This window comes from Mobula hypostoma, chromosome 20 (genome assembly GCF_963921235.1).
Source record: "Mobula hypostoma chromosome 20, sMobHyp1.1, whole genome shotgun sequence".
Classification (NCBI taxonomy): Eukaryota; Metazoa; Chordata; class Chondrichthyes; order Myliobatiformes; family Myliobatidae; genus Mobula; species Mobula hypostoma.
Window position 1 is genome coordinate 21,767,775 of NC_086116.1, and position 27,795 is coordinate 21,795,569.

The 27,795-nt window shown below is 41.8% G+C and overlaps 1 protein-coding gene across 1 annotated transcript in view; it reads left to right on the forward strand.

The window, feature by feature from the left end:
• Positions 1 to 27,795, forward strand: part of lamb1a (laminin, beta 1a) — an 88,363-nt gene that overhangs the window by 39,340 nt on the left and 21,228 nt on the right. The window contains exons 22-24 of the mRNA XM_063072503.1: positions 3,147 to 3,364; positions 4,459 to 4,555; positions 26,591 to 26,960. Coding sequence (XP_062928573.1) covers positions 3,147 to 3,364; positions 4,459 to 4,555; positions 26,591 to 26,960 — 685 coding nt within the window. The remainder of the gene's footprint in view (positions 1 to 3,146; positions 3,365 to 4,458; positions 4,556 to 26,590; positions 26,961 to 27,795) is intronic.

Consider the following 27,795-nt stretch of genomic DNA (forward strand, 5'->3'; position numbering starts at 1 on the left):
TAAAGGGGCTTCCCTTCCTCCACCATCAACTCTGCTCTCAAACACATCTCCCCCGTTTCACGCACATCTGCTCTCACTCCATCCTCCTGCCATCCCACTAGGAATAGGATTCCCCTTGTCCTCACCTACCACCCCACCAGCCTCCAGGTCCAACATATAATTCTCCGTAACTTCCGCCACCTCCAAGGGGATCCCACCATCAAGCACATCTTTCCCTCCCCACCCCCCCAGCTTTCCGCAGGGATCACTTCCTACGCGACTCCCTTGTCCATTCGTCCCCCGCCATCCCTCCCCACCAATCTCCCTCCTGGCACTTATCCGTGTAAGCGGAACAAGTGCTACACATGCCCTTACACTTCCTCCCTCACTACCATTCAGGGCCCCAGACAGTCCTTCCAGGTGAGGTGACACTTCACCTGTGAGTCCGCTGGGGTGATGTACTGCGTCCAGTGCTCCCAGTGCGGCCTTCTATATATTGGCGAGACCCGACTCAGACTGGGAGATCGTTTCGCTGAACACTTATGCTCTGTCCGCCAGAGAAAGCAGGATCTCCCAGTGGCCACACATTTTAATTCCACGTCCCATTCCCATTCTGATATGTCTATCCATGGTCTCCTCTACTGTAAAGATGAAGCCACAGTCAGGTTGGAGGAACAACACCTTATATTCCGTCTGGGTAGCCTCCAACCTGATGGCATGAATATTGACCTCTCAAACTTCCACTAATGCCCCACCTCCCCCTCATAGCCTATCCGTTAGTTATTTATATATACACATTCTTTTTCTCTCTCTCTCCTTTTTCTCCCTCTGTCCCTTTCACTATACTCCTTGCCCATCCTCTGGTTTTCCCCCCTCCCCCTTTTCTTTCTCCCTCGGCCTCCTGACCCATGATCCTCTCATATCCCCTTTGCCAATCACCTGTCCAACTCTTGGCTCCATCCCTGCCCCTCCTGTCTTCTCCTATCATTTCGGATACCCCCCTCCCACTCCCACTTTCAAATCTCTAACTAGCTCTTCTTTCAGTTAGTCCTGACGAAGGGTCTCGGCCCGAAACATCGACTGTACCTCTTCCTAGAGATGCTGCCTGGCCTGCTGCGTTCACCTGCAACTTTTATGCGCGTTGCGAAGAATTACAATGACCCCTTTTTAAAAAATGTTGATTTAAGGATGCTCATGCCTGTAAACTTTATAGACATAAAATCTTAATCCTTTTACTGACAAGAGAAGATCTATTTAAATTGAATTGACTTTATTACTTACGTCCTTTCACATACATGAGGCGTAAAAATCTTTACGTTACATCTCCGTCTAAATGTGCAACTTACAGTAATTTGTAACAAATGGTATGTACAACAAGACGGTCAATATAGCAAAGAAATGCAATTGTATCAGCATGAATTAATCAGTCTGATGGCCTGGTGGAAGAAGTTGTCCTGGAGCCTATTGGTCCTGGCTTTTATGCTGCAGTACAGTTTCCCGGATGGTAGCAGCTAGAACAGTTTGTGGTTGGGGTGACTCGGGTCCCCACTGATCCTTCAGGCCCTTTTTACACACTTGGCTCGGTAAATGTCCTGAATAGTGGGAATTTCACATCTACAGATGCGCTGGGCTATCCACACCACTCTCCGCAGAGTCCTGCAATTGAGGGAAGTACAATTCCCATACCAGGCAGTGATGCAGCCAGTCAGGATGCTCTCAATGGTGCCCCTGTAGAAAATCCTTAGGATCTGCAGATGCTGGAAATCCAAGCAGCTCACACAGTTCTGGAGGAACTCAGCAGGCCAGGCGGCATCTGTGGAGAAGAGTATAGTTGACACTTTAGGCCAAGGCCCTTATCAATCCTTAACTGTTTCCCTTTGTTCTTAATGCTGTTTTTAATGATCCTTGACATTCAACTGAGTTTCCTAAGGGAGTGATGAAAATATGCATACCCCTAGGGTTGGATTTACACATATTCCGTGCTTCATTTGATCACTAGCTCAATTCGTTTGTTCTCTGTGGCTTCACAGACCTCTTGCACGCATTAACTTTGACAATAAGTACCCTTAATTAAAAAAATTCAGAACACAATGATACAGTAATTGAGAACTTTCTTGGCTACTTGCTTTATTGGCTCTGATGATGATGGTTCTGTGTTTGGTTAACTAGTCAAGGACAAATGAAGGATTGCATAATGAGGAAAATAATCATTCTTTGCCATCTTTGCTTCAAGCATAAAGTAATTAAAACGATCAGCTGGAGTTGTAGATCTCCAGCAGAAACTTAATTCTATTCATTTTTCAGTGTGCATTCTTGGCTGTTTATTTAGCCTCTTTTTAACCTAAGTCACAGAGCAGGAATCTGAATGCGGCACAGTAGGTTGGAGTCTCTGTGGCCATGTGGATGGAAAAGGCAATGGGCTCAGACTTTGCTGAGGATATAAACTAGGGACTAAAGCAGAGAGAGTTGGTAACATTAGAGTGAGGTGAAGTCGCTCAAGCAAATGACTTGGGTTTTTTTATGAGTCATTTTAACGAGCTTAAAGAACAAATTGGTTATCTTGTAAATTGGTTTGGATTATAAAGTAGATCAGTTTTTAAAAGAAAGTAGTACTGAGCTTTATGGCCCAGTATTAATTATAACTTCCTCCCCAAAATAGTTAATGATTTTACACAATGTTGGTTCTTTTGTTCTTTTTCCCAAATGTCATTTTATAAGGAAGAGGATCTCATGTCATGTAAACTACTTTTGAAGTGTGGTCTCTTAGCTGACCATCACCTGTGTACACAAAGGACTCAGTTAAATACACCTTCCTTTTTCATGATTATTGAAGGAGAGATGACAGCTGTAACTAATACTCTGCCTAAATAGTGCCTCCATTTAATATCATGTGGGAATGATGTGCCTTGCTTAACTGCACAGTATTATATTTTATGTCTTTCCAGTTACCAAATAACACTTAATACTACTGAGCAAATGCAAAGCTAAGTACTCTTATTTCTGTTTTCCCAATCACCTTATTATATACAGTGCTGTGCAAAAGTCTTAATGTGTGTGTCTATACAATATATACATTTGCAAATTTTGCTTTTTTTTTTCTTGAGAATAGTTGATATTTATAGTTTGTGATTTGAATTGTAAAAATGCTTCTCTGGTTTAATTTTCAGAGTGTGTCTGTAATTCCTTGGGGACAATACAGGCCGAGTGCCCTTCTGCAGATGAATGCCATTGCAATCAAACCACTGGTCAGTGTCCTTGCCTTTCTAATGTGGTCGGTCTAACATGTGATCACTGTGCACCTAATACCTGGAAGCTAGCAAGTGGAACTGGTTGTGAACTCTGCAATTGCAATGAAGTCCACTCGCGTGCATCATCCTGTAATGAGGTAAGAATATTTCCTTCTCTAAACACAGAAGTGTCTTTTGAACCTAAACAAATACCGGTACGTTTAGAAAAATAGCATTGTTTTTCATTGTGCTCCATTTTAAAGATTACAGGAAAAGACTGAAAGGTACTTGATACAATTTATTAACACTATTTTAAATATTTTTAGTTAGATTTGAGGTGTTTCTCATGATGTCTGTATTAACTGAAGACTTCATTGGTCATAAAGCACTTTATGGAATATCATGAAAGGGAAGTGGTAGACATGAAAAAATGCACTTTATTTTACTGTCTTGGAAAGTGTGTGTCGGACAATCACTAGCTGAGCTTTTATCATCCATGTGACAGGTTACTGCTGTTTTTTGCACAGGGAACTCAAACCAATGTGAGCTTCCTGTGTGATGTTGTAAAATGTAAACTTTTAAACACATTTATTTATTGACATACAGCGCAGAATAGGCCCTTCCGGCCCTTCAAGCCCGGTTGCCCAGCAACCCCGATTTTAACCCTCGCCTAATCACGGGACAACTTACAATGACCCGATTAATTTTTAACCAGTACATCTTTGGACTATGGAAGAGAACAGTAGCACTTGGAGGAAACCCAGGCAGTCAGGGGGAAGACGTACAGAGTCGTGATGGGCAGCAGTGGAAATTGAATCCGGGTCACTGGTACTGTAAAGCATTCTGCTAACCACCGAGCTACTGTACCACCACTAAAGTAGTCGTGTATGGTGATGCTCAAAGATGAGTGGGGAGAGCGTGAGGAGAAAGGAGGTTTAAGGACCATTCATTTGCTGTTGAAAATCCACTGCTGTAGTCACAGAATGGTTGTAACACCAGAAACTTGGCGTTCGGGTCATCAAGTCATCACTGTCTTGATATGAAGACAGTCCAAGCCTGTACTTTTTTTGAAATTAATATTAACTCCAAAAAGTGCAAACACCAGTAGAACCTCAGAAATGTGAGGCTGCAGATGTGGTTACACTAGTGGATCCTTCCAAGATTTGAGGTTTGATGTTTGGCTGGTTAACGCATGACTGCAAATAAGCAAAAATAATGACTATCAATGGAATATGGTACCTTTTCTCCCCAGTTTACAGGGCAGTGTCAGTGCATGGCTGGATTTGGAGGACGAACTTGTAGCGACTGCCAGGAATTCTTCTGGGGAGATCCTGATGTGGAATGTTTGAGTAAGTAACTGTGCATGGAATGTCGGTGCTTATCTGTGGTTTCTCCTGATTAACATTCTCAGACATGTTTATTCAGTAAACATTGATGATTTATGCGTGACTATGAAAACTCTACCGCCTGTTGTCCTATGGGTTTTGTGGTGGTGTTAAAAATGTGGCTTTTTTTTTACGATTGATATTTGCTTTCTTTTTTAAATGGAGTTTCATGAAATTGAGGTGCATATATCCATAGTACTGGAAATGCTTAACTTGTTAGCAGTTCTACCTTCAAAGAAATTCAAGATCGCGTCTGTTATACAGCATTTTACTCTGTAATATTGTTTCAAGGGAAAATTGAAAATTACTGGAAGTATTTTTATCTGACTTTATTGTATGAGTGACTGAATGTTTACGAACGTAGATTATAGTGTAAATACTGCTGGTAGAACTTCTCGTACACTTAAATAGCTGCCTACAATTTGGGAGATATATTAGGACAACTTGGCTATCAGGTGAAAAGATTCTGGAGTAAGAGTCTGAGTTTTCTTTACATTTATTTTATAACCTGATATTTTCCCAAAGTCATCCAACAGTGTAAATAATCCTATAAATGATTTTTCTGGTTCACTCAGATAGACCAAAACATCATCTGCGAATAACGCCACTTTCTGTTCAATCCCTGCCACCTTGATACCTTTTACGATTTCGCTCTGTCTTATTAGTTGGGCAAGTGGTTCAATATATAGCGCAAAAAGGAGAGGAGAAATTGGGCATCCCTGTCTAGTGCCTCTCTCTAAAATGAAGGAGTCAGAGAGGTCCCCATTTATCTTAATTCGGGCTGTAGGGCTGTCATATAGAGTCTGAATTACTTTAATAAACCTTTCTTGAAAGCCAAATCTTCCTAACACTCTGTATAGGAATGCCCAACTAACCGAATCAAAAGCTTTCTCAGCGTCCAATCCTACTACCATTGTCTCTGTCTCGTTCTTATTAACCTGTTCTAATATGTGCAGAGTTCTCCTTATGTTGTCCTGTGTTTGTCTTTGTTGAATAAATCCAGTCTGGTCTAAATGGATTAGGCCAGGTAAAAGCTTTTTCAATCTGCGCGCTAATATAGATGTAAATAGTTTGTAATCTAAATTAAGAACACTAATTGGCTGATAATTGCCACATTCTAGTTTATCTTTACTCTCTTTAGGAATAACTGAAATAATCGCTTCTCTCCAGGAAGGTGGAGTTTCTCCTCTCTGCAAGATCCAATTAAAGGTGTTAAGTAGTAATGGGGCTAACTGTGTCTTCAGGGACTTGTACCACTCTGAGGTAAACCCATCAGAACCCGGGGACTTTCCAGCCTTTAACCTAGAGATGGCCACGTTCAGTTCTTTGACAGTTACTGGTTCTAATAAACTTTCATTTTGTAAATCAAGAGTCTGAGTTTTCAATTTTTATACAAGATCCTGATTTGAAGAATTGGCGCATCTCTTTGTCAACACGGATCCTGTTCGATTCGCTGAGTACCAGCAGTTTCTTCTGAAGTATAATGGATGTTGTCTTGTCCTGTTGCCTTGCTGTATTATCCTTGACAGCAGAATGAATTTAACTGGCTTTGGTGATAGTGGGCACTGGAAATTTTATTAATGATTAGTGACTTAAAAGAATTTGTACTCAAAATGCCAAAGAATTGAGATAGCCATTTGAAGTAAGTGGTGTACTTTTACCTTATAGCCCCTGCTCTGATGCATATCGTGAATGACTCTGCTTCCACAGGCTTTGTTAGTTTCTATCTCACAACTCTGCTTCCATTTAGCTATCAACCGCACTAGAACAATTTTTGGCGAAGGAGTTTGTGATCTATTGGGACTTTTCACTACCAGGTTTAGGAACAGTTAATACCCCTCAACCATCAGGCTCTTGAACCAGAGGGAGTAACTTCACTCAGCTTCATTTGCTCCACCACTGAAGCGAATCGCTGCAGGGCCTGGTTCCTAGTGCTGGGCACAATCTAGTGTTTGTGCGATTTAAGTGCCAGCCCAGATAGGCCGATAAGGTGGGGTGTTGGGACCAGGGTGAGGGTCAGGCTGATTCTGCTCCCTCTTCCACGACGTTCACTCCGCTCCCCACAGCGCCGAGGCTGTGGAACTGCTCTGTCTGCTATGCGGTTCTTTTCTGTGAGCTTTGCAACAATTTGCCCTGTTGTGCGATGAGCTGAAAACTGAGGCTTTGGGCCTACTCCGGCTGTGGGCTCTGGGTCGATGGACTCGATTTGGTTCAGAATGCTGTTGCTTGCTTTTATTGTTTGCATGATTTGTGATTTTTTTCCCCCCCTCTTTCTCTGCACATTGGGTGTTGGTCTTTTATCAGGTTCTTTCAGGTTTCTTACCATGTGATTGCTTGTAAGTAGATGAATTTCAAGGTTATGTAATTTATAAATTATTTGATAATGTACTTCAAACTCTTCCCATGACCTATGAATTCACTTTCAAGGACTCTTCATTTCATGTCTTTGATGTGTATTGCTTATTATAATTATTATTGTTCAAAGGTTCAATTTGATGTCAGAGAAATGTATACAATATACATCCTGAAATGATTTTTCTTCTATTATTGTTATTTCATTTTTCCTTTTTATATTTGCACAGTTTGTCTTTAGCACACTGGTTATCCACCCTGTTGGTGCGATCTTTCATTGATCCTATTAGGATCATTGCATTTATTGAGAGTTCCCACAAGAAAATTAATCTCAGGGTTGTATATGGTGACATCTATATACTTGAAACTTCTCTGATCTTGGGAGGGTTCCCAATAACCACCATGTAGCACTTTTATTTCTGAGGGAGTTTGTTGGTGTATGTCTCTGAGCAGGCTGGTAATGGTTTGAGCACAAAGTGATCAATTAACTCAACAGTTCCATGATGTTGTTCATGCTTCACATAAGTCTTCATCTGTCTCCATCAGCATAATCTTTCCTGTTCCTAATGATGTAGCCGCATCTAAATTCTTGATTTGTGCTCAAGTTTATTTGTGGTTATGTGTATGTAGGGGTATGGAGTAGGGAGGAAAACATCTGTATAAGACCATAAGACATAGGAGCAGAATTAGGCCATTTGGCCCATCGCGTTTGCTCTACCATTCAATCATGGCTGATCCTCCCTCAAGCCCCACTCCCTGACCTTCTCCCCCACTCCCTGACCTTCTCCCCATAACCTTGGATGCTGTATTCAATCAAGAACCTATCAATCAGGGAGGCTAAAGACAAGTACAGGAGGAAGCTTGAGTGGAAACTCCAGCAGAACAACATGAGAGAGGTCTGGAGTGGGATGAGGACCATCACTGGGTTCCGGCAAACTAGCAACAGAGGAGCTGAAGGCACTGTGGACAGGGCCAACGAACTTAACCTGTTCTTTAACAGATTTGACATTGTGGCCCCAGACCATCCCCCCACATGAGTCATCTGTTGTCGGTCCCCAACCAACGCATATTCCACTCTCCCCTCCTACCCCTCCTCACAGTCCCCCACCCTGCTCTCATGACTATACCCCTTCCCCACATGAAATCACCTCGGTGGGCTTCACAGCTGAACAGGTGAGAAGACAGCTGAAATGTCTCAACCCAAGCAAGGCTGCAGGACCGGATAGTGTCAGTACCAGGGTGCTCAAAGCCTGTGCCCCTCAGCTATGTGGAGTACTTCGCCATGTCTTCAACCTGAGCCTGAGGCTCCAGAGGGTTCCTGTGCTGTGGAAGATGTCCTGCCTTGTCCCTGTGCTGAAGACGCCGTGTCCCAACGGCCTCAATGACTACAGACCGGTGGCATTGACCTCCCACATCATGAAGACCCTGGAGAGACTTGTTCTGGAGCTGCTCCGGCCTATGGTCAGGCCACACTTAGATCCCCTCCATTTCACCTACCAGTTCCGACTAGGAGTTGAGGATGCCATCGTCCACCTGCTGAACCATATCTACGCCCACCTGGATAAGCCAGCGAGCACTGTGAGGGTCATGTTTTTTGACTTCTCCAGTGCGTTCAACACCATCCACCCTGCTCTGCTGGGGGAGAAGCTGACAGTGATGCAGGTGGATGTTTTCCTGGTGTTATGGATTCTTGATTACCTGACTTGGCAGACCACAGTACGTGTGCTTGCAACACTGTGTGTCCGACAGAGTGATCAGCAGCACGGGCTCCACAGGGGACTGTCCTGTCTCCCTTTCTCTTCACCATTTACACCTCGGACTTCAACTACTGCACAGAGTCTTGTCATCTTCAGAAGTTTTCTGATGACTCTGCCATAGTTGGATGCATCAGCAGGGGAGATGAGGCTGAGTACAGGGCTACGGTAGGAAACTTTGTCACATGGTGTGAGCAGAATTATCTGCAGCTTAATGTGAAAAAGACTAAGGAGCAGGTGGTAGACCTGAGGAGAGCTAAGGTACCGGTGAACCCTGTTTCCATCCGGGGGGGTCAGTGTGGACATGGTGGAGGATTACAGATACCTGGGGATACGAATTGACAATAAACTGGACTGGTCAAAGAACACTGAGGCTGTCTACAAGAAGGGTCAGAGCCGTCTCTATTTCCTGAGGAGACTGAGGTCCTTTAACATCTGTCGGACGATGCTGAGGATGTTCTACGAGTCTGTGGTGGCCAGTGCGATCATGTTTGCTGTTGTGTGCTGGCTGAGGGTAGCAGACACCAACAGAATCAACAAACTCATTCGTAAGGCCAGTGATGTTGTGGCGATGGAACTGGACTCTCTGACAGTGGTGTTTGAAAAGAGGATGCTGTCCAAGTTGCATGCCATCTTGGTCAATGTCTCCCATCCTCTACATAATGTACTGGTTGGGCGCAGGTGTATATTCAGCCAGAGACTCATTCGTCCGAGATGTAACACAGAGCGTCATAGGAAGTCATTCCTGCCTGTAGCCATCAAACTTTACAACTCCTCCCTTGGAGGGTCAGACACCCTGAGCCAATAGGCTGGTCCTGGACTTACTTCCTGGCATAATTTACATATTACTATTTAATTATTTATGGTTTTATTACTATTTAATTATTTATGGTGCAACTGTAACGAAAACCAATTTCCCCTGGGATCAATAAAGTATGACTATGACAACCTTTGCCTGAAATACACCCAACAACCTGGCCTCCACAGCTGCCTGTGGTAACAAGTTCCACAAATTCACCACCCTCTGACTAAAGAAATTTCTCCCCATCTTTCTTTTAAATGGACGCCGCTCTATCCTGAGGCTGTGTCCTCTTGTCCTAGATTCCCCTACCATGGGAAACATCCTTTCCACATCTACTCTGTCTCAGCGTTTCAGCATTCGAAAAGGTTCAATGAGATCACACCCACCCTCCCAAACCTTTTAAATTCCAGCAAGTACAGACCCAGACCCATCAAATGTTCCTCGTATGATAACCCTTTATTTCCTGGAGTCATCCTTGTGAACCTCCTCTGAACTCTCTCCATAGTTATAGAACTATAACTATCCTTTATACTCCTGTACTATTCTACCCTGATGCAGGGTCTTCAGTCTACAGAGTTCCCAGTGCTCATCTCTGCTGTTTGTAGTGGCAGTGTGCTAGTTTTGATGGTCATTAAACTTGTAAACATTTTCATTCTCAATTTGCTATTTGTGCATAGTGTGAAAATTGTCAAATGCTATGCAACCTGTACATTTGTCATTTGTGCATGTATTTGATGAACAAGTAGGCAGAAGGGGGGAGAAAAAGCTTTGGGTAAAAGGTGTAATATACTAAAATTTGTAAGACTCTTGGCTAGGGAGGAGGAATGTTGGTGATGGCATTGTAGTCCAATCATAGGAGATACACATGCCTTAAAGGTTGAAGGAGGGGTTGCACCTCTTTCCAAAGTACCCAGTGCACTGTACTTTACATATCCCATTGGTAGCAACGCTGCACTGCGCATCACCTATACCACTGAGAGCAGTATGTCATTCCCACAGTGGTCTTATAAGTTACCTGGGAGCACACACAACTGGCGTGGAATAAGCTGAGCTTGATCTTAGGAGAGTAAAAGGAAAATGCTTAATCACAAATGGTTAAATTATGTACAAGCAAACTGATTACTATATTCCATCTGCAAAGGTTCATTAGGGTCTTAGCAATGGAACAAATGACAGTATATATTGAGCTGTTGCCAAAATTGAAATCCACTGTGTATGATGCATAGTTAAATTTGAAATGTTTAAGCTTGATAAACATCTGTGAGCATTCCTTTTTGCTAATCACTATTTTGCAATTTCCTGCTGGAAAGTATACATTGAGTTCTGTGCTGTGGACAAGAGTACTAACTGCATGCAATGAACTTTAGAGGGGTACCTTTGGGAAGGACGACATTGACTGCAGTATGTGCACTTCCTGTTTATAATCCACATTCCTTTTTTTTCCCTGGTTAATAAATTTAAATCCTGTGTTATCTTAACAATTGCTACTTTGGCTTGAAGAAAGTTATGGAGTTCTGCTTAAGTCTAAAAAATTTTTAGTGCTGCTTTAAAATTAACTTCAACCCACGAATTAGTCTAGAGCTCTTAGGGAATTTCCTGTTAAAATTAATAAAATGGGTTTCTGTCCCAGGACATAGTAGCATTTACTCCATATATAATGTGCACACTGTAGAACTCAACCATGATGCAAACTCGAAAGTTTGTGGAACGCATTAGGGCATTGAAGCAGCCTTGTTTGACACTGACTGAAAACTTACGATAGAGGAAATGAATCTCAAGTAACTTGATTAGTATTTTCTTTAAATTTGGTAACTCTTTCTGAATGAATCATTTTAGGAGTATAAGCAAATGCACTGGATGGCTAATCCCATTAACCCCTTGATTTGCAACACACATAAAAGTTGCTGGTGAACGCAGCAGGCCAGGCAGCATCAGTGGTGTGGCTCAAACACCGACAACCTCTTTGTGCCAGCACCTGAGTTCAATCCTGTCAGTGTCTCAGAGTGCTCTAGTTCTGCCCCAAATAATGATGTGTGAGTTGGTTGGTTAACTGGCCACTGTACATGACCTCTGTTGAACAACGAGTGGTAGAATCCATGGGGAGTTGAAGGGAATGTAGGGATGATAAAATAGGGATAATTATAATATTAGAATGGAATTGTGTAGTGCTGTCATTCATAAGCCCAACATAAGAGTCCCAAAGCAGGGGAAAGAGTAGCATACGGATCAAGGATATACCCATTGTCCCATTAATGAATGCAGTGTCTACATCGATCCCTGGAAATACCCACTCAAAGTGGAGTAGAAACATTTGCGATAGTAGTGAGAACTGAGGCCATGCCTCAAGAGCATACTGAAGCCCGGCTCACGTACTTCAACTTTGGAAGTATCTGCAGCTCTTACATTGATCTCAATAGCTATAGTCCACAAAATCCAAGTGCAAGTAAATAGTCACCCTAAGCCTAAGAAGAACAGTATCAAATCTAAACCTAGAAATTGAATTCAACACCAACTGTGAAAGTGATCAGTGATCTGCAGATTTCCTCGTTTGAGTGATATTTCAGAGTCATATTTGCCTTTATTCTGTACATGCTAATTAAGTTTACTTAGCTTCAAGTGAAGGTGAATATGAATCAACAATAGATTGTGGGGGTTTGGGAAAAAGTCTTTTGGACCATAAGACTAAAGCGTAATAGGAGCAGAATTAGGCAATTTGGCTCCTTGAGCTTGAGCCCCCATTCCATCATGGCTGATCCAGTTTTCCTTTCAGTCCCAACCTTCCCCTCTCCCTCCTACCCTGGGTTCCCTTCATGCCCTGACCAATCAAGAATCTATCAACCTCTGCCTTAAATATACATAAAGATTTGGCCTCCGCAGATGCCTGTGGCAATGAATTCCACAGATTCACCACTCACTAGCTAAAGAAATTCTAGCTCATCTCCATTCTAAAAAGGTGCCCCACTACTCAGGCTGTGTCCTCTGGACTTAGACTCTCCCACCATAGAAAACATCCTCTCCATACCCACTCTGTCAAGGCCTTTTACCATTCAATAGGTTTCAATCGGTCACTGCTCATTATTGTGATACCCAGAGCCATCAAACGCTTTTCATGTGACAAGCCCTTCATTCCTGGAGTCATTTTCATGGACCTCCTTTGAACCCTCTCCAATGTCAGCACATCCTTTCTAAGATAAGGGACCCAGAACTGCTCTGAATACTCCGTGAGACCTCACCAGTGATTTATAAAGTCTCAACATTACATGCAACACACATCAAAGTTGCTGGTGAATGCAGCAGGCCAGGCAGCATCTCCTGACGAAACGTCTCGGCCTGAAACGTCGACTGTACCTCTTCCTAGAGATGCTGCCTGGCCTGCTGCGTTCACCAGCAACTTTGATGTGTGTTGCTTGAATTTCCAGCAGAATTCCTGTTGTCAACATTACATGCTTGCTTTTATATACTTTTGATGTCAGTATTCGAATATTGTCATGAACAAAAGTAAAAAAAAAGTTCCTAATTATAATGGGCAAACAGTACTATCAATGTGGTGGTATCTTTTAATTCTGTACGGAAATGTGAGTGAACTACAGCACTGTGGTGATTACATGCAGCTGGAGCCAGTATTTCATCTTAAACTCAGTAAATATTGTGATTTTTGAGCAGGCAAATGAACTGCTCCAAAAATGGTCTTGTGGACAGTCTGATAGGTCAGCCTCTGACTCACTGGAATAGTGTTGCATTTGAGTGAAAAGTAAGATTGATTCTGCTATTGTTTTATACAGATATGGGGCATGGCACTTTCTAGCATTTCTCTGATGTATGACAAGTACTGGTTTAGAGTTTATAAATGCAGTAGCAAAATTGTGTGTGTATTTTAAAATTCAATGGACTGGTTATGTGGGTATGAAAGTGGTGATTGAAATTTAGTTTGGAGAAATGAGTTAATGCATCTGGGAAAGGACAAACAAGCAAAGGAATGTCTAATAATATAAGAGAGTGCTGCAAATGTAGAGGAACAGGAGTATTGGAATGTGTGGTCATAGATTCCTGACTATAGCGGGTCATTGTTTTGGCAGATAAGATTAAGAATCCAAATGAGATTCTGACTATCTTGGTTGAAAAAGGAGAATGTGAAAACTGTAAACACAAACTTTAAGCTGTTTTTATTGCTGAGGGCATGGTTCGGGTCACCATGCCACAGGAAGGGTTTGAAGGCACAGGAGATTTATGAGGATATTGTTGAACAATTCATTATTTATCTTGACTGGGTTATCTTTCTTTGAGACACTGATATAAAGTGGAAAATCCTAGAGGATAAACAAAAAAAAAAAAAATTTTTTATACCAGAGAGCAAGAAAAGTTTTAATTCTGCTCCTATATCTTGTAGTCTTAAAATCTTATAGTAGCAATGAAGCTCTCATTCCCACTGCTTGAAAGGATGGCGAAAGCAGAAAACTATATATGTACACACACACATATATACAGAATAATTTGCTCTTTGTATAAAAAAAACTTCAAAGCTTGAAGGGCTACAGAGCAAGAATTGGTAAATGGGATTAACTGATGGCTGCTTTTTGTGTGTGTAGTCAGGATGGAGCCGAAGATTTGCCTGTATTGCAAATTCTGTTTTAAATTTAAAAACTCATCAATTTTCCATTTCATGTTGAAAAGGAGAGATTTTTAAACAAAGCTATCTGAATGTACCCTAAGTTACTAATTGGAAGTATGCGGCATGCTGCTTCACGGAACACACATGTTGTGCCGACCTTTTAACCTATTCCAAGATCAATCTGATGCTTACCTTCTACATGGCCCTCCAATTTTCCGTTGTCTATACAGGTTTCCCCCGCCATCCGAAGGTAGACCGTTCCTATGAAATGGTTCGTAAGCCGAAATATCGTAAAGCGAAGAAGTAATTACCATTTATTTATATGGGAAAATTTTGTGAGCGTTCGCAGACCCAAAAATAACCTACCAAATCATGCCAAACAACATATAAAACCTGAAATAACAGTAACATATAGTAAAAGCTGGAATGATATGATAAATGCACAGCCTATATAAAGTAGAAATACTTTTCCACAATCATTACTGAACTGTTCTCCATAGCGAAAATCTTACGCAAGCGCTGTTGGCAACAACACGGCGCAAGCGCTCTCCAGTAACCTTTAAATTATGAAGCTGCCAAATCATACCAAACAACACGTAAAAATACACAGCCAATATAAAGTAGAAATAATGTATGTACAGTGTAGTATCACTTACCGGAATCGGGACAGCGCAGAGCACACGGATGATGGTGTGTTAGACAGAGTCGTCGCAGGCTGGGTGGTGCAGTGGCCCCACCCTCCGGGCCACCAACTAATACATTGCCGCGAAGCATGCAGGGGTCCAGTGGTAGCCGGGACGCACCCAGCACATCTTTAAGAAAAAAGCCGAAATGAACATGCTAATTAATTACGTGCTGCCCAACACGTATTTGTCAGCCCAGATCAGTGCCGATTGCATCGCCTCTGATCTGGGCCGACAATTATGTGTGGGGCGGCACCTAATAATTAGCATGTTTATTTCAACTATTTTCTTAAAGATGTGCTGTGTGCCTCCCGGCTACTGCTGCATTCTCCACGAATCGGTGCAGTATCTGTCCGCGGCCTGGGTGTTGGGGTGGTGGGACATTGGGGTGTCATCTCATCATCGATCAGGGCAGGCAGCTCATCTTCTCCTATGACTGTCTGCCTCGATGTCAAAGGTCGAGGTTCGTCGGCTGATGTGGAAGGCTTGCTTGACTGCTGAGCCTCGCACATTTTTCAATCATACATTTCTTTGTAAGGACTCAAAGAATCTTGCAAATATCCCCTAAACCTACATACCCTTTCAAAATTAAAGTCGTATTTTATCATTACTCATTCAGTTTCGATTGTTATCCTTTCCTCTTTCAATTGCATCAGCTCTTCATCTATCAGTTCTTGGTCATGGGATGCCAAAACCACCTCAACATCATCTTCTTTCGCTTCCACAAGCCAAACTCACTTTGTCCTTGCTTCGTTCACCACGATCGAAACGCTTAATTATGTCTAGTTTTACGCTAAGTGTAACACCCTTACGAGCTCTTTCAGGCTTTTCCAACACCATAGAACTCATCTTGCAAACGACTGCTCACAGGCTGGTGTTAAAGCAATGCTGGCGAGAATGCCGTTCCGAATCCGGGGGGCGCACGCTGCTTTTTAATTGCGTGCTGAATTTTTTTCGTAACAGTGAAAACACCTTCTGAAAGTGAAAACAGGGTACTAATGTAGGTCTTTCGTAACAGTGAGGTTTCGTAAAGCGAACGTTTGAAAAGCGGGGACACCTGTATGCATGCCTAAGAGTTTCTTAAATGTCCCTAATGTCTACCACCGTCCCTAGCAGAGCATTTCATGCACTCACCACTCATTAAATAAAAACCTACCTCTGACATCCCCTTGTACTTTCCTCCTATCACTTTAAAATAATGCCTTATCCTTGTATTAGTCATGTCTGCCCTGAGACAACAGCACTGGCTATCCACTCGATCTATTGTCTCTTACTGTGGATCACCTTCGTTAATGGATTATTTGGTATTGCTGCTTGAGTTTAGCCATGTAAACTAGGAACATTGTTAAAGCAACGTTTGGAAACCCAGATGTTGCTTCATTTAAATGAAGGGGTTAATTTGTGAATGAACAAAGAACTTAACATTATTTTTGTAATGTTTTTAAAATGTAAAACTTGCTGATTGTTTCAAAGATAGATATGATCATCACATATGGTTTTAGAATTAGAAACATTGAATAATTCAATACCTTTTTTGAAATGTGTTCATAGTGCATAGTTTGAGCTGTTCCAAAAGTAATGACTAGAATTGGAATGAGAAACTTGCATCAATTCTTAGAAAATTGGACCTACCTACCCAATAAAAAAATTATCTTGGGCCTCACTTATGTAGTTGAAGTCAAAGATGGCTAATTTTCACATTTTGTTGTTCATGCCAAATTTGATTACGCGAAAGTGAGTTTATTCAACGGAAAAGAGTTTTCAGATGAGATGAAATTACTTAGAGAAACTTAATATGCTCCCAAGCTACCCACATTGCAATGTCCCTGAATGCCATGATAGCTGTGGTCAACAAAGATAAAGATTTCAAACTACCCTGAAATTTTCACTCAAACATGTCACAATATTGAAAATAAGAGATCCACAGTACTTCTAGTAGGTTAATAAACAACTTTGTTTAAACTTATGTCATTTAATGTTTGAGCAAAATTAACATTAAATTAATAAATATCAGCTATAATTTAAATGTTAGTATTTTTTGAGTTCAACTACTTTTGCTTTTATCAATTTTCTGTATTAATTTGTGAAGATATATAGGACATAGATGTGTTGTTTTACTCTGGACCATGAGACACAAATTTAGTAAAGCACCATATTGTAGCTCCTTTCACTTTCAGGGGAAGTGCATGTTTGAATGAATATGGCAATTAATGCATTGTATAATTTCAGAATTTAATTTTCCACATTTTTGGAGCATGGTCACTTTAAATGGTTTGAGTGTGAACAAACCTTTGTAAAGTTTGTTACACTGTTGGCCTTTCACAGTCAGATGTGATATCCTACAGCTGGCTTTGATCTGTTATCCTCTTAGTGTCTGTTCTATCCAGGACAATACCAGAACATGATGGTAATCATTTGTGTAAACTTGGGTAATTCTGAGAACTTCCAGACTGTAATTTCTTCTTTTGCTAATTAGATTGATTTCCATTGTTAAAACATCTGTCCTTTGAGGTTAGCAATGTCCTGTTTAAGTAGCATCTGGAGATTTGGAGATCTAACTGATTTGTATCCAGGCTGATCTAGATTTGAGGAGTTTTGTTAAGGAACTACACTAATTTTATCAACACACATCAAAGTTGCTGGTGAACGCAGCAGGCCAGGCAGCATCTGTAGGAAGAGGTGCAGTCGACGTTTCAGGCTGAGATCCTTCGTCAGGACTAACTGAAGGAAGAGTGAGTAAGGGATTTGAAAGTTGGAGGGGGAGGGGGAGATCCAAAATGATAGGAGAAGACAGGAGGGGGAGGGATAGAGCCAAGAGCTGGACAGGTGATAGGCAAAAGGGGATACGAGAGGATCTTGGGACAGGAGGTCCAGGAAGAAAGACAAGGGGGGGAGGGACCCAGAGGGTGGGCAAGAGGTATATTCAGAGGGACAGAGGGAGAAAAAGGAGAGTGAAAGAAAGAATGTGTGCATAAAAATAAGTAACAGATGGGGTACAAGGGGGAGGTGGGGCCTTAGCAGAAGTTAGAGAAGTCGATGTTCATGCCATCAGGTTGGAGGCTACCCAGACGGAATATAAGGTGTTGGTCCTCCAACCTGAATGTGGCTTCATCTTTACAGTATAGGAGGCCGTGGATAGGCATGTCAGAATGGGAATGGGATGTGGAATTAAAATGTGTGGCCACTGGGAGATCCTGCTTTCTCTGGCGGACAGAGCGTAGATGTTCAGCAAAGCGGTCTCCCAGTCTGCGTCAGGTCTCGCCAATATATAAAAGGCCACATCGGGAGCACCGGACGCAGTATATCACCCCAGTCGACTCACAGGTGAAGTGTTGCCTCACCTGGAAGGACTGTTTGGGGTTCTGAATGGTGGTAAGGGAGGAAGTGTAAGGGCATGTGTAGCACTTGTTCCGCTTACATGGGTAAGTGCCAGGAGGGAGATCAGTGGGGAGGGATGGGGGGGACGAATGGACAAGGGAGTTGCGTAGGGAGCGATCCCTGCGGAATGCAGGGGGGGGGAGGGAAAGATGTGCTTAGTGGTGGGATCCCGTTGGAGGTGGCGGAAGTTACGGAGAATAATATGTGGGACCCGGATCTGGTGGGGTGGTAGGTGAGGACCAGGAGAACCCTATTCCTAGTGGGGTGGCGGGAGGATGGAGTGAGAGCAAATGTACGTGAAATGGGGGAGATGCGTTTAAGAGCAGAGTTGATAGTGGAGGAAGGGAAGCCCCTTTCTTTAAAAAAGGAAGACATCTCCATCGTCCAAGAATGAAAAGCCTCATCCTGAGAGCAGATGCGGCGGAGACGGAGGAATTGCGAGAAGGGGATGGTGTTTTTGCAAGAGACAGGGTAAGAAGAGGAATAGTCCAGATAGCTGTGAGAGTCAGTAGGCTTATAGTAGACATCAGTGGATAAGCTGTCTCCAGAGACAGATACAGAAAGATCTAGAAAGTGGAGGGACGTGTTGGAAATGGACCAGGTAAACTTGAGGGCAGGATGAAAGTTGGAGGCAAAGTTAATAAAGTCAACGAGTTCTGCATGCGTGCAGGAAGCAGCGCCAATGCAGTCGTCGATGTAGTGAAGGAAAAGTGGGAGACAGATACCAGAATAGGCACGGAACATAGATTGTTCCACAAACCCAACAAAAAGGCAGCATAGCTAGGACCCATACGGGTGCCCATGGCTGCACCTTTAGTTTGGAGGAAGTGGGAGGAGCCAAAGGAGAAACTATTAGGAGTAAGGACTAATTCCGCTAGACGGAGCAGAGTGGTGGTAGAGGCGAACTGATTAGGTCTGGAATCCAAAAAGAAGCACTAATTTTATCTTGAGCATGATCAGACTGGTTGACATTAATTCATAAATTGGAAACAAAAGTTGATTCTTTTTCCTTTGTCTTTCCATCCTGTATAGTTCCATGTGCTCCGCTGAAAGTTTTCTTTTTCCCCAAGATGTGGAATATTTGTAATTTGGGAAGTAATGATGCATTTATTTCGAATATATCTAGTACCCTTTAGGGAAAGTCAAGCAAATGGTGTAACTGTTTGCTGTTTAGCTGAGGATTTTTGGCAGGGGTGGGGCAGGTGGAGATGTGTAGAAAGAACAGAATGGGAGTGAAAACATCAGGTGTGACCCAGAGGAGCTGTCTGCAGGGAAAAGAAAATATTTGTAGTTATTGGTGGACATGTCAGTCTTTGAACAGGAAAGGTTATTGTACATTAATTCAATGGTTAAAAAGAAAACAGCATTAGAAGATGAGGCTCTGTGTAATCCAGTTGAAATACTATGAGGAATAATTAAGGCAGAAGTTGATTTTCAAGCTTTCAGTTTGATCTCAGTAATGAAGTAGTGAATTATAATTTATACAGTTTTAACTTTATCATTTGCTGTCTGAAGATTCTTCACTTTTATAGGTTAGTTGGTCTGTTTCTTGTAATCCTTGCTAATGGATGCCAGAGAGTTGTCTCTAGTTAGCACCATTTGGTTTAGATTAGCAAAAAACTAGACTGAAGTATTGCGCTTTGATGTCAGCTTCTGTGTTTTTAAAGTTAACAGCAAACACAATTCCTTGGCTGTTGGCTGCAAAGTCCAAATTGTTGCAGTTTGTTCATTAAGCTTTATTGACTAAGCATTGAAACACCCAATTTTCAAGGTACTTTTATGAAATTCAGAATGAAAATGACTTTTTTTTAGCATTTCGTTGAGTCTCAATGTACCAAAACTATTCAGTTATTAAGAAACAATTAGAGTATTTAAGTTTATTAATACAGTTACTTTGTGTAGAAAACCATCTTTAAAAAGTCAGCAAGTTAAACATTCACATTTCAGACTGGTTGATAGTGAATGTTGGCCGGAGTACCATGTGGCATTGCTGTTGTTCTTTGGAGAGGCGTCATTGATTCAGTAAAACAAGTTAGACTCCACCACTACAATTGGTAAATCGCTTATTATTGCCACTGAGGTACAGTGAAAAGCTTTTGTTCGCATGCTGTCCAGACAGATCATCAAAGTAGAACTAAAGGACAAGCCAGTAGCAGAATGCAGGACATAATGTTGTCGGCGTAGGATGTACTACAAATGCTGGAATACACACAAAGTGCTGGAGGAGCTCCACAGGTCAGTCAGCATCTATGGATGCGAATAAACAGTTGATGTTTCGGTCCGGGGCCCTTCATCAGGACTGGAAAGGAAGGGGGAAGAAGTCAGAATAAGAAGGTGGGAGGGAGAGGAGGAGGAAGTACAAGGTGGCAGGTGATAGGTGAAACTGGGAGAAGGGGAGGGGATGAAGTAAAGAGCTGGGAGGTTGATTGGGGTAGAAGAGATACAAGAAGAGAAGGTGTGAGAGGGAAACAAGATGGGAAATGCTGGAGGGGGGGGAAATTACCAGAAACTGGAGAAATGTATATTTATGTCATTAGGTTGAAGGTTACCTAGATGGAATATAAGGTGTTGCTGCTTCAAACTGTGTGTGGACTCGTGGTATCATGACAGTATAATGTTATAGTTTCAGGGAAAGTACAGTGGACATAAAACAAACGAGATGTAAGGGCTATGAGGAGGTAAATTGTAACTCTTCATTGTATAAGGGACCATTCAAGAGTCTTATATGAATGGAGAATGACTGGGGTGGGAAGGGAAGGAGAAGATAGAATGGCTGGGTTGGGTACTTTTCCTGAAACAGCAGGAAGTGCGGCCTGAGTCAATGGGGGATTTGGTTTTTGTATGATAGACTGGGGTAGACTGCAGTTTTCTATAATTTCTCATAGTATTGGGCAGAATAAAGTTCAAAGTAAATTTATAATCAAAGTACATAAACTTTAACCTATCAATTTTCAACTAACCTTTTGGTAAATGCACCTCTTATGGGCTCCTGCTAGTTTGACACTGCACAGGAAGTCCCAAGACTCACCCCTTTTAAAACCTTCCGCCTTTTGCTCTGAGTCCTGTACCATTTCCATGCCACCTGGAAACTTCCTAAAGCTGCCAGCACCTCCTCTTCTACAGTATGTTCCACTCTCCAGATGAGGAAAGTCCCACTCAGATATACTCTGTTTATATTCCAAGCACAGACAGAGTCTCAGAGGCGTGTCACTCAAGCGTTCACTTCCTGCGTGCGTGGCACAACCCTTTCCCCCCAGAGCTACGTTACACCTCCTCAGCTGCCCACCCCACCCCACCCCAGGGTGCTGTTACAGGTGCAGTGGAGGCTCACCAGGATGCAGCCTGGCACAGAGCAGATCAGTTATGAGGAGAGGCTGCGTCTCTTCTCCCTGGAGCAGAAGAGGGGATGTGGATGAGGTATGTGAAATGACAAGGGCATATAGGCAAGGTTGTCTGCAAGATACTGTCTCTTAGGAGGAGATTTACCAGAACATTTTTCAGGTGATTGGAGGAAAGTAAAGGGGATGTCAGGGGTAGTTTTCTTACACAGAGGGTGGTGAGTTTGCAGGGACATTTAAGAGACGCTTAAACAGGCACATGGACGGCTATGTGGGAGAGAAGGGTCAGAATTAATCTTACATTTGGTTAAAAGGTTGGCACAACACTGTGGGCCGAAGGGCCTGTACTGTATTTCACCATATATAACCCTGAGATTCTTGCAGTCATACTTGTTCTATGGAATAATAACCATAGTAGAATTAACGAAAGACCGCCCAACTAAGGCATTCAACTGGTGTGCAGATAGAAAAAGAAAGAATAATAAATAAATAAGCAATGTTTCCAATGCCCCTGAACAAATGCCCTTGAGCAGTTGCTGTACCAAGCTGTGATGCATCTTGGTTGGATACTTTCTGTGGTGCCTTTACGAAAAATGATGCAGGTCATCAGGGACACACACAATTTCCCTGGCATTCTGAAGATAAATTTGTTTTATTTCACAAGCTAACATTTCTTGAGAGAATTCATGATTATTCTGATTGAATCAGAGCCCTTAATGAAATAGGGGATAGGAGAAGAAAGGAAGCATCAATTCGTAGTGTGGATTGCAATATAAAACAAAGTACAATTTTGTACAAAAGTGGACATGATAGGATGGTATTTATCAAATGAGGCTTTCCAGATTAGGCAAGATTTCATTTACTGATGCAGCGTGTTAAAGATATTCAGTAGCTTAATCAAAATACATCAAAACACTGGTGGTGAAAAAGGAAAAATGTCACATTAGTCCTGAAGGGAAAAGATGTCACTAGTCTATGCAGGAAAAGAATTTGAACAAAAGTAGAAGTAGCATCACTGTGACCTTGGTATGTTTGGAATTGTCAGTGAAGTTGGAAGTATTCTAGTTTGGCTCCAGCATCCCTGTTTTGATAAGTGCCTCATTCAGAGTTCATATTTTTTTAAATTGTGCCAGCTGTTTGAGAGGATTCTGTAAACTTTAACTGTTTTCAAAGTATTAAATTGAAGGGGTCCATGCTGAAGTTTAACAAGCAGATAATGTGGACCTGGTGTTTCTGTAGCTGAATTGATTACTGAACACCTACTTTTAGGTGCAGTGAAAAGTTTTCTCTTGTATATTAGAGCCTTCCAACTCAATGAAATTGTGGGAACTAGCTGAGATTCACGTTTAACTTGGGATTAATCCAAATGAGGTTACGCCTTTCAAATTCTGCCAGTGGTGCCTTTAACCACATGTCCATTTAAGGATGAATAGTCTTCAGTATCCGGATTCTGTGCTGGAATGGTAGAAATGCATTCATTATGTGACTGAAATTTTATACAGCCTGCCAAGAAGAGAGTTGTACACATGCAGAGCTCTGCTTCAGCAATAAAAACTTAAAAGATAAATGTATATGGTATGACATGAAGTAACACTGTACATGGAGTTTCAGCATTTAAATTATTCAGACTATATACTCATACCAGCATTTTTAGGGCCTTCCCTCCAGCCAGAATTCCCCTCTAACACTCCAACCCGGATAGTGCTGATTTGTTACAACGTGGTTATTCAATTCTTTATTGAAATCTTCAAAAATTACAAAAATGCATCCTAAACAACACTTAAAACTTCTCAAGCGGTTACCATTACAGTACCCATTCAATGAGAGTGCTTTACATACACTCTCAGCCACTCTCAGCCAATTGCATATTAGTTCATGCTCTGCCTCCCCAGCATATGTAAATGTTCTTGCTCCCTCACCAATTTATTCCAGTTTTTTTCATCCATAATGTCTGGAAAACAGCCTTCAACTTTCAGTGAGGGGAGTTGCATCTAAGATGTCAGGGAGAAGCATTAGCATGGATGTGAAGCTCCTAGTATTTCAGGCAGAAGCAATCATCCAAAACATCGCTGAACTGGCCAGTGAAGCAGGATTAGAGGATGTTAATGATGGTGATGTTGAAGAGTTACTGCATTCTCACGGTGAGGGCCTTAATAATGTAGAGTTTTGAGAATTGGCAGAGCATGCATCTTGGGTGAATCTGAGGACATGGCTGGAGAAGACAAAACATCAGCAAGAAACCTCACCACAAAACACTCAGTACTAGCATCACCACGATCAAACGCATCATGGACCAAGTCATTGATAATGACCCTGACTGGGAGTGAAGCAATAAGGCAAAGAGAGGGGTTTTCAACATGATTTCTTGCTACCAAGAACTGCTTCATGGGAGGAAACTTAAGAAAAGACTGTCAAATCTCGATACCTACTTGAAGCCAAAGTTAGAGGAGGAATCACAGCCTGGTCCCTCCTTTAAGATGTAACCACCTCCCAGTTCCCTCCTCTGGTGCTGCCATATGTTGCTGCCCCACTGATGTACAGGTTAGGCCTATTTGTTTGTGATTCCACAAATTACTGTGTTATACATATTATTTTATGTATAAAATAATATATCATATATCTTGGGTTTGATGGTTTTTATCGAGCACACGTGTAATGTTATAATGGCTCTGCATAGCACTCCACCTCCAAGGAACACGTCCTCAGCATTAAGCGGGGTCTGAGTGTATTTGCTCTGGAGGGAACTGCATCAATGTGATTCAGAGCAGGGTGAACTTTCTCAGTCCTTACCCTGTCAGCTCTTGCATTCAACTGGATCATTCATTCATTATGTACTATGGTCTTCCATCCATCTTTAACCTAAGTTCTAATAAGCACTTCAAAACTTTTATCTGTCCATCGCTTGATGTAACTCATGAATGTCTCGTGCTGTTGACCATGACTTTTTCTTCCATCACTGAAAGATGTTCGAGCTTCTCTTCCCTCAGTACATATCCCAGAAATTGCAGCTGCCATTTCCTGATTGATGATATCAGGTCTTTTTATTCCAGCTTTTCACAACACTTTATTTGTTACTCTGTCCTTTCATGATACTTTCAACATTCTTCTCAAAAACCAGATTTCTGTAGCTTTGAGGCTTCCCTCGTTTTGCTTTGATATTATCTAATATTCGCTTCCATGTGTTGGTGTGGAATGAATGTAGCACCACAACACTTTCACACCCAGAGAAATTACAATATTTTTTAGTATCATGCTCAAATACTCGAACTTGCAATCCCAATCCTTCTAATTTCAACACCAGCCCAACCATCAGATGTAATTGTGCACCCTAAGCAACTGAATTATCACGTTTGTTTCATAGCCCACTTTCAGTTCACTTCTCTGTATGTCTGTCTTATTTGTGACCAGGTACTTTGTCATCTTGCAGTTGATGGTCAATCTTCTCTGTGCACTTTCTAGGACTTTGTCGACCATTTCTTGGAGCTTCTTTTAGAAGTAGCTATCAGCACTGTATTGTCTGCATATTATAGGCTGTTCAAGTTATATCCACCAATTATCATGCCTGGAATACTGCTAATTTCTCTTAGAATCTTCTCACTATAAAGGTTAGATAGCTTGGATGAGAGAACACAACCCTGTTTGACTCAAACGGATAACTGCTATATTTTCCATAATTTTATTTTGATCTTCTTGTCAAACAGTTGCCATAATTTTTATACTCCATGATGCTGTATGTATGAGAGGGAGATGGGGAGTTGTTTTGGTTAGATTATTGATCTGGTAATGCTATTGAGGGCTGGATCACTGACAATAGCTGTACAGAGAATGCAATGAATGACCCTAGTTATTTTCCTCAATGTGATTGCCTAATCAAATGTCTGAAATTGAAGATTGTTTCAAACTTCTACGAGTTGTCAAGGTTCCCATATGAGAATCTAGAAGGAGGGGATGAAAGCATGTTCACATTTGAAAACTGTAGTGAGTTTCCAGATTGCAGCAATGGAGTTTGTCACAATGGCAAAAGACATCACTCTAAAACTAGTATACAAAAAATATTTAATAAGGATAGGTTGAATCAGACACATGTTCAAAGAAAGGCTGAGTTGTTTATGGAACGTGGTTGTATAAAATAGAAAATTTTAGTACTTCACAGTGTCTGCCTTGATATTACACACATGAAAATATTTTTGTTTGTTGGCTGGGAGTAACTAAGTGTACTGTCTTTCATGATTGCTGAGGGAAGACCTACTCATGGTTGAAAATGCCTGTTCAAAGCTGAAGAGAAAAAAATCAAATAGCATGATAGCTGTTATTGGCCAAAGCATTCAAGTGACTCTAACTCATGAATATAGAATGTTGAAGTAAGTAGTTCCAAGGTTGTTGGAGTCAGTGCTGCTCTCCAGTGCTTGCTCGCTAGAAGACAAGATGTATTGTGTTTGACTACAGACTGCTGCGATGCTCATGGACTCAGGGACTTGGACTATATTTTTGTTTGTGTGACTGTATGTTACTGCTGTTTTATATGTGCTTTGTGTGCCTTGCACTGTGTATGACTGTTGGGACTGACTGTACCTTGGCCTCGGAGTAATCCTATTTCGTTTGGCTGTATTCATGTATAGTCGAATGACAATTGGACTTGTGCACTCCAGTGTTGCAATTATTGTTGGTGTATCTGTCATGAAAGCTGGGCTTTCTCTCATTGATACTGTCAGCGCTAGAGTGCAGGTTTTCAGTCTTTCACCAGAAAGTACTGATTAGTGGCTCTTTGTACGTTTTTTAATCCACCAATTTCAGACAAATTCTGTTGTCTGGAGAACAGTTATTTGGATTCCCAGTTACACAGCGAACAGTTATGAAGAGAACTCTGCACCAGTTGTAACAAGATTTGTGATCTATTGTCCCAATGCGGATGTTGATCTGTAAAAGCAGTTTGAGCCAGGAGGAGAAAATGTAGACAACAAGCTTTTGTTTGAATGTAACAGATCTTGGACCGGTCCTTTCAACTTTGCCATATGGAAGTGCTTTATAAATGTGAGGGGTTTTCATGAAGTCAATTTAATAACTTTGTTCTTACTTTTTAAAGAATGTGATTGTAATGAACTTGGCATCGAGACACGGCAGTGTAACCAGACAGATGGGCACTGCGTCTGTCGAGAAGGGATTACTGGTGAACGGTGTGATAGATGTGCCCGAGGATACTTCGGTACATTCCCTCATTGTGAACAGTGCCACGCGTGCTTCAGTCTCTGGGATAAAAAGATTGAAGAGCTGACTACTCAAAGCAAACGACTTGTGGAGCAGGCTGATGCAATCAAAGCCAATGGAGTTATTGGCCCTTACCAAGAAACTGTTAACGCCATGCAGGAAAAGATGAATGAGATACAATTGCTGCTTGCTGAAAATCCTGCAACAGAGCCACTTAACAATATTGAGGAGCTTTTGGAAGAAGCCAAGTAAGTAAGCTCAATTTATGTTAATGCTCTCTCTGCTACACGGACAGGCAGAGTCCTGTATGTTACAACATCAGGTTCCTCAGTTTACTGAGGAAGTGGTTGAGATCTAGAAAGAAAGTGAAAGCAAGACTTTGATTAATGTTGGCTTTCACCTTCTTAACAAAATAACTAAACCCCATAGTCAGTGAAGCGTAGTCACTATATTAAAGTCAGAGTTGTGCAGCACAGATGCCCCTCAGTAGGTCTAGCCTTTTCAAATGCCTCTGAAGCCTGTTACTTTACTGCCTGTTATGCTGCTGATGTTTAGGGCAGCAATGAAGGTTTTCTTCATTGCTGTTTCTGTAATAATTTTGTTTTATCAGTCAAGGTTCTAAGCCCTGAGCTGAAACCCTGAACCTGGAGGACCAGTAGACTACTCTTAGTCTGGCCTCTACTGTTCGACCTTTTTGGCATGGGTGACCCTACCAAGAGTCAAAGCACAAGGCCCATTTATTCTATTGTGGAATAAATATTGACTATTTGCCGTATCGATGCCTTTGCTTCAGGGGAAATGAGCCCAGCCTATTCAATCTATCCCTCTAACTAAAGTCCATCATCCTGGTGAACGTCCTTTCCCTGTGTAAAGAGTGTCCTTCCAAAAGTGTCATAACTAGAACTGCATACAGTACTTCAGGTGCTGCCTAACTAGTGTTTTGTAAATGACGACCCAGCTCAATATTCTGTGATTTGACCAATGATGGAGCCTGTCTACCTCTGACACTTTCAAAGGACCAAGGACTTGAACACTAAGGTTCAAGCTGAATTGTCATTCAACCGTACATAAATACCCATGAAT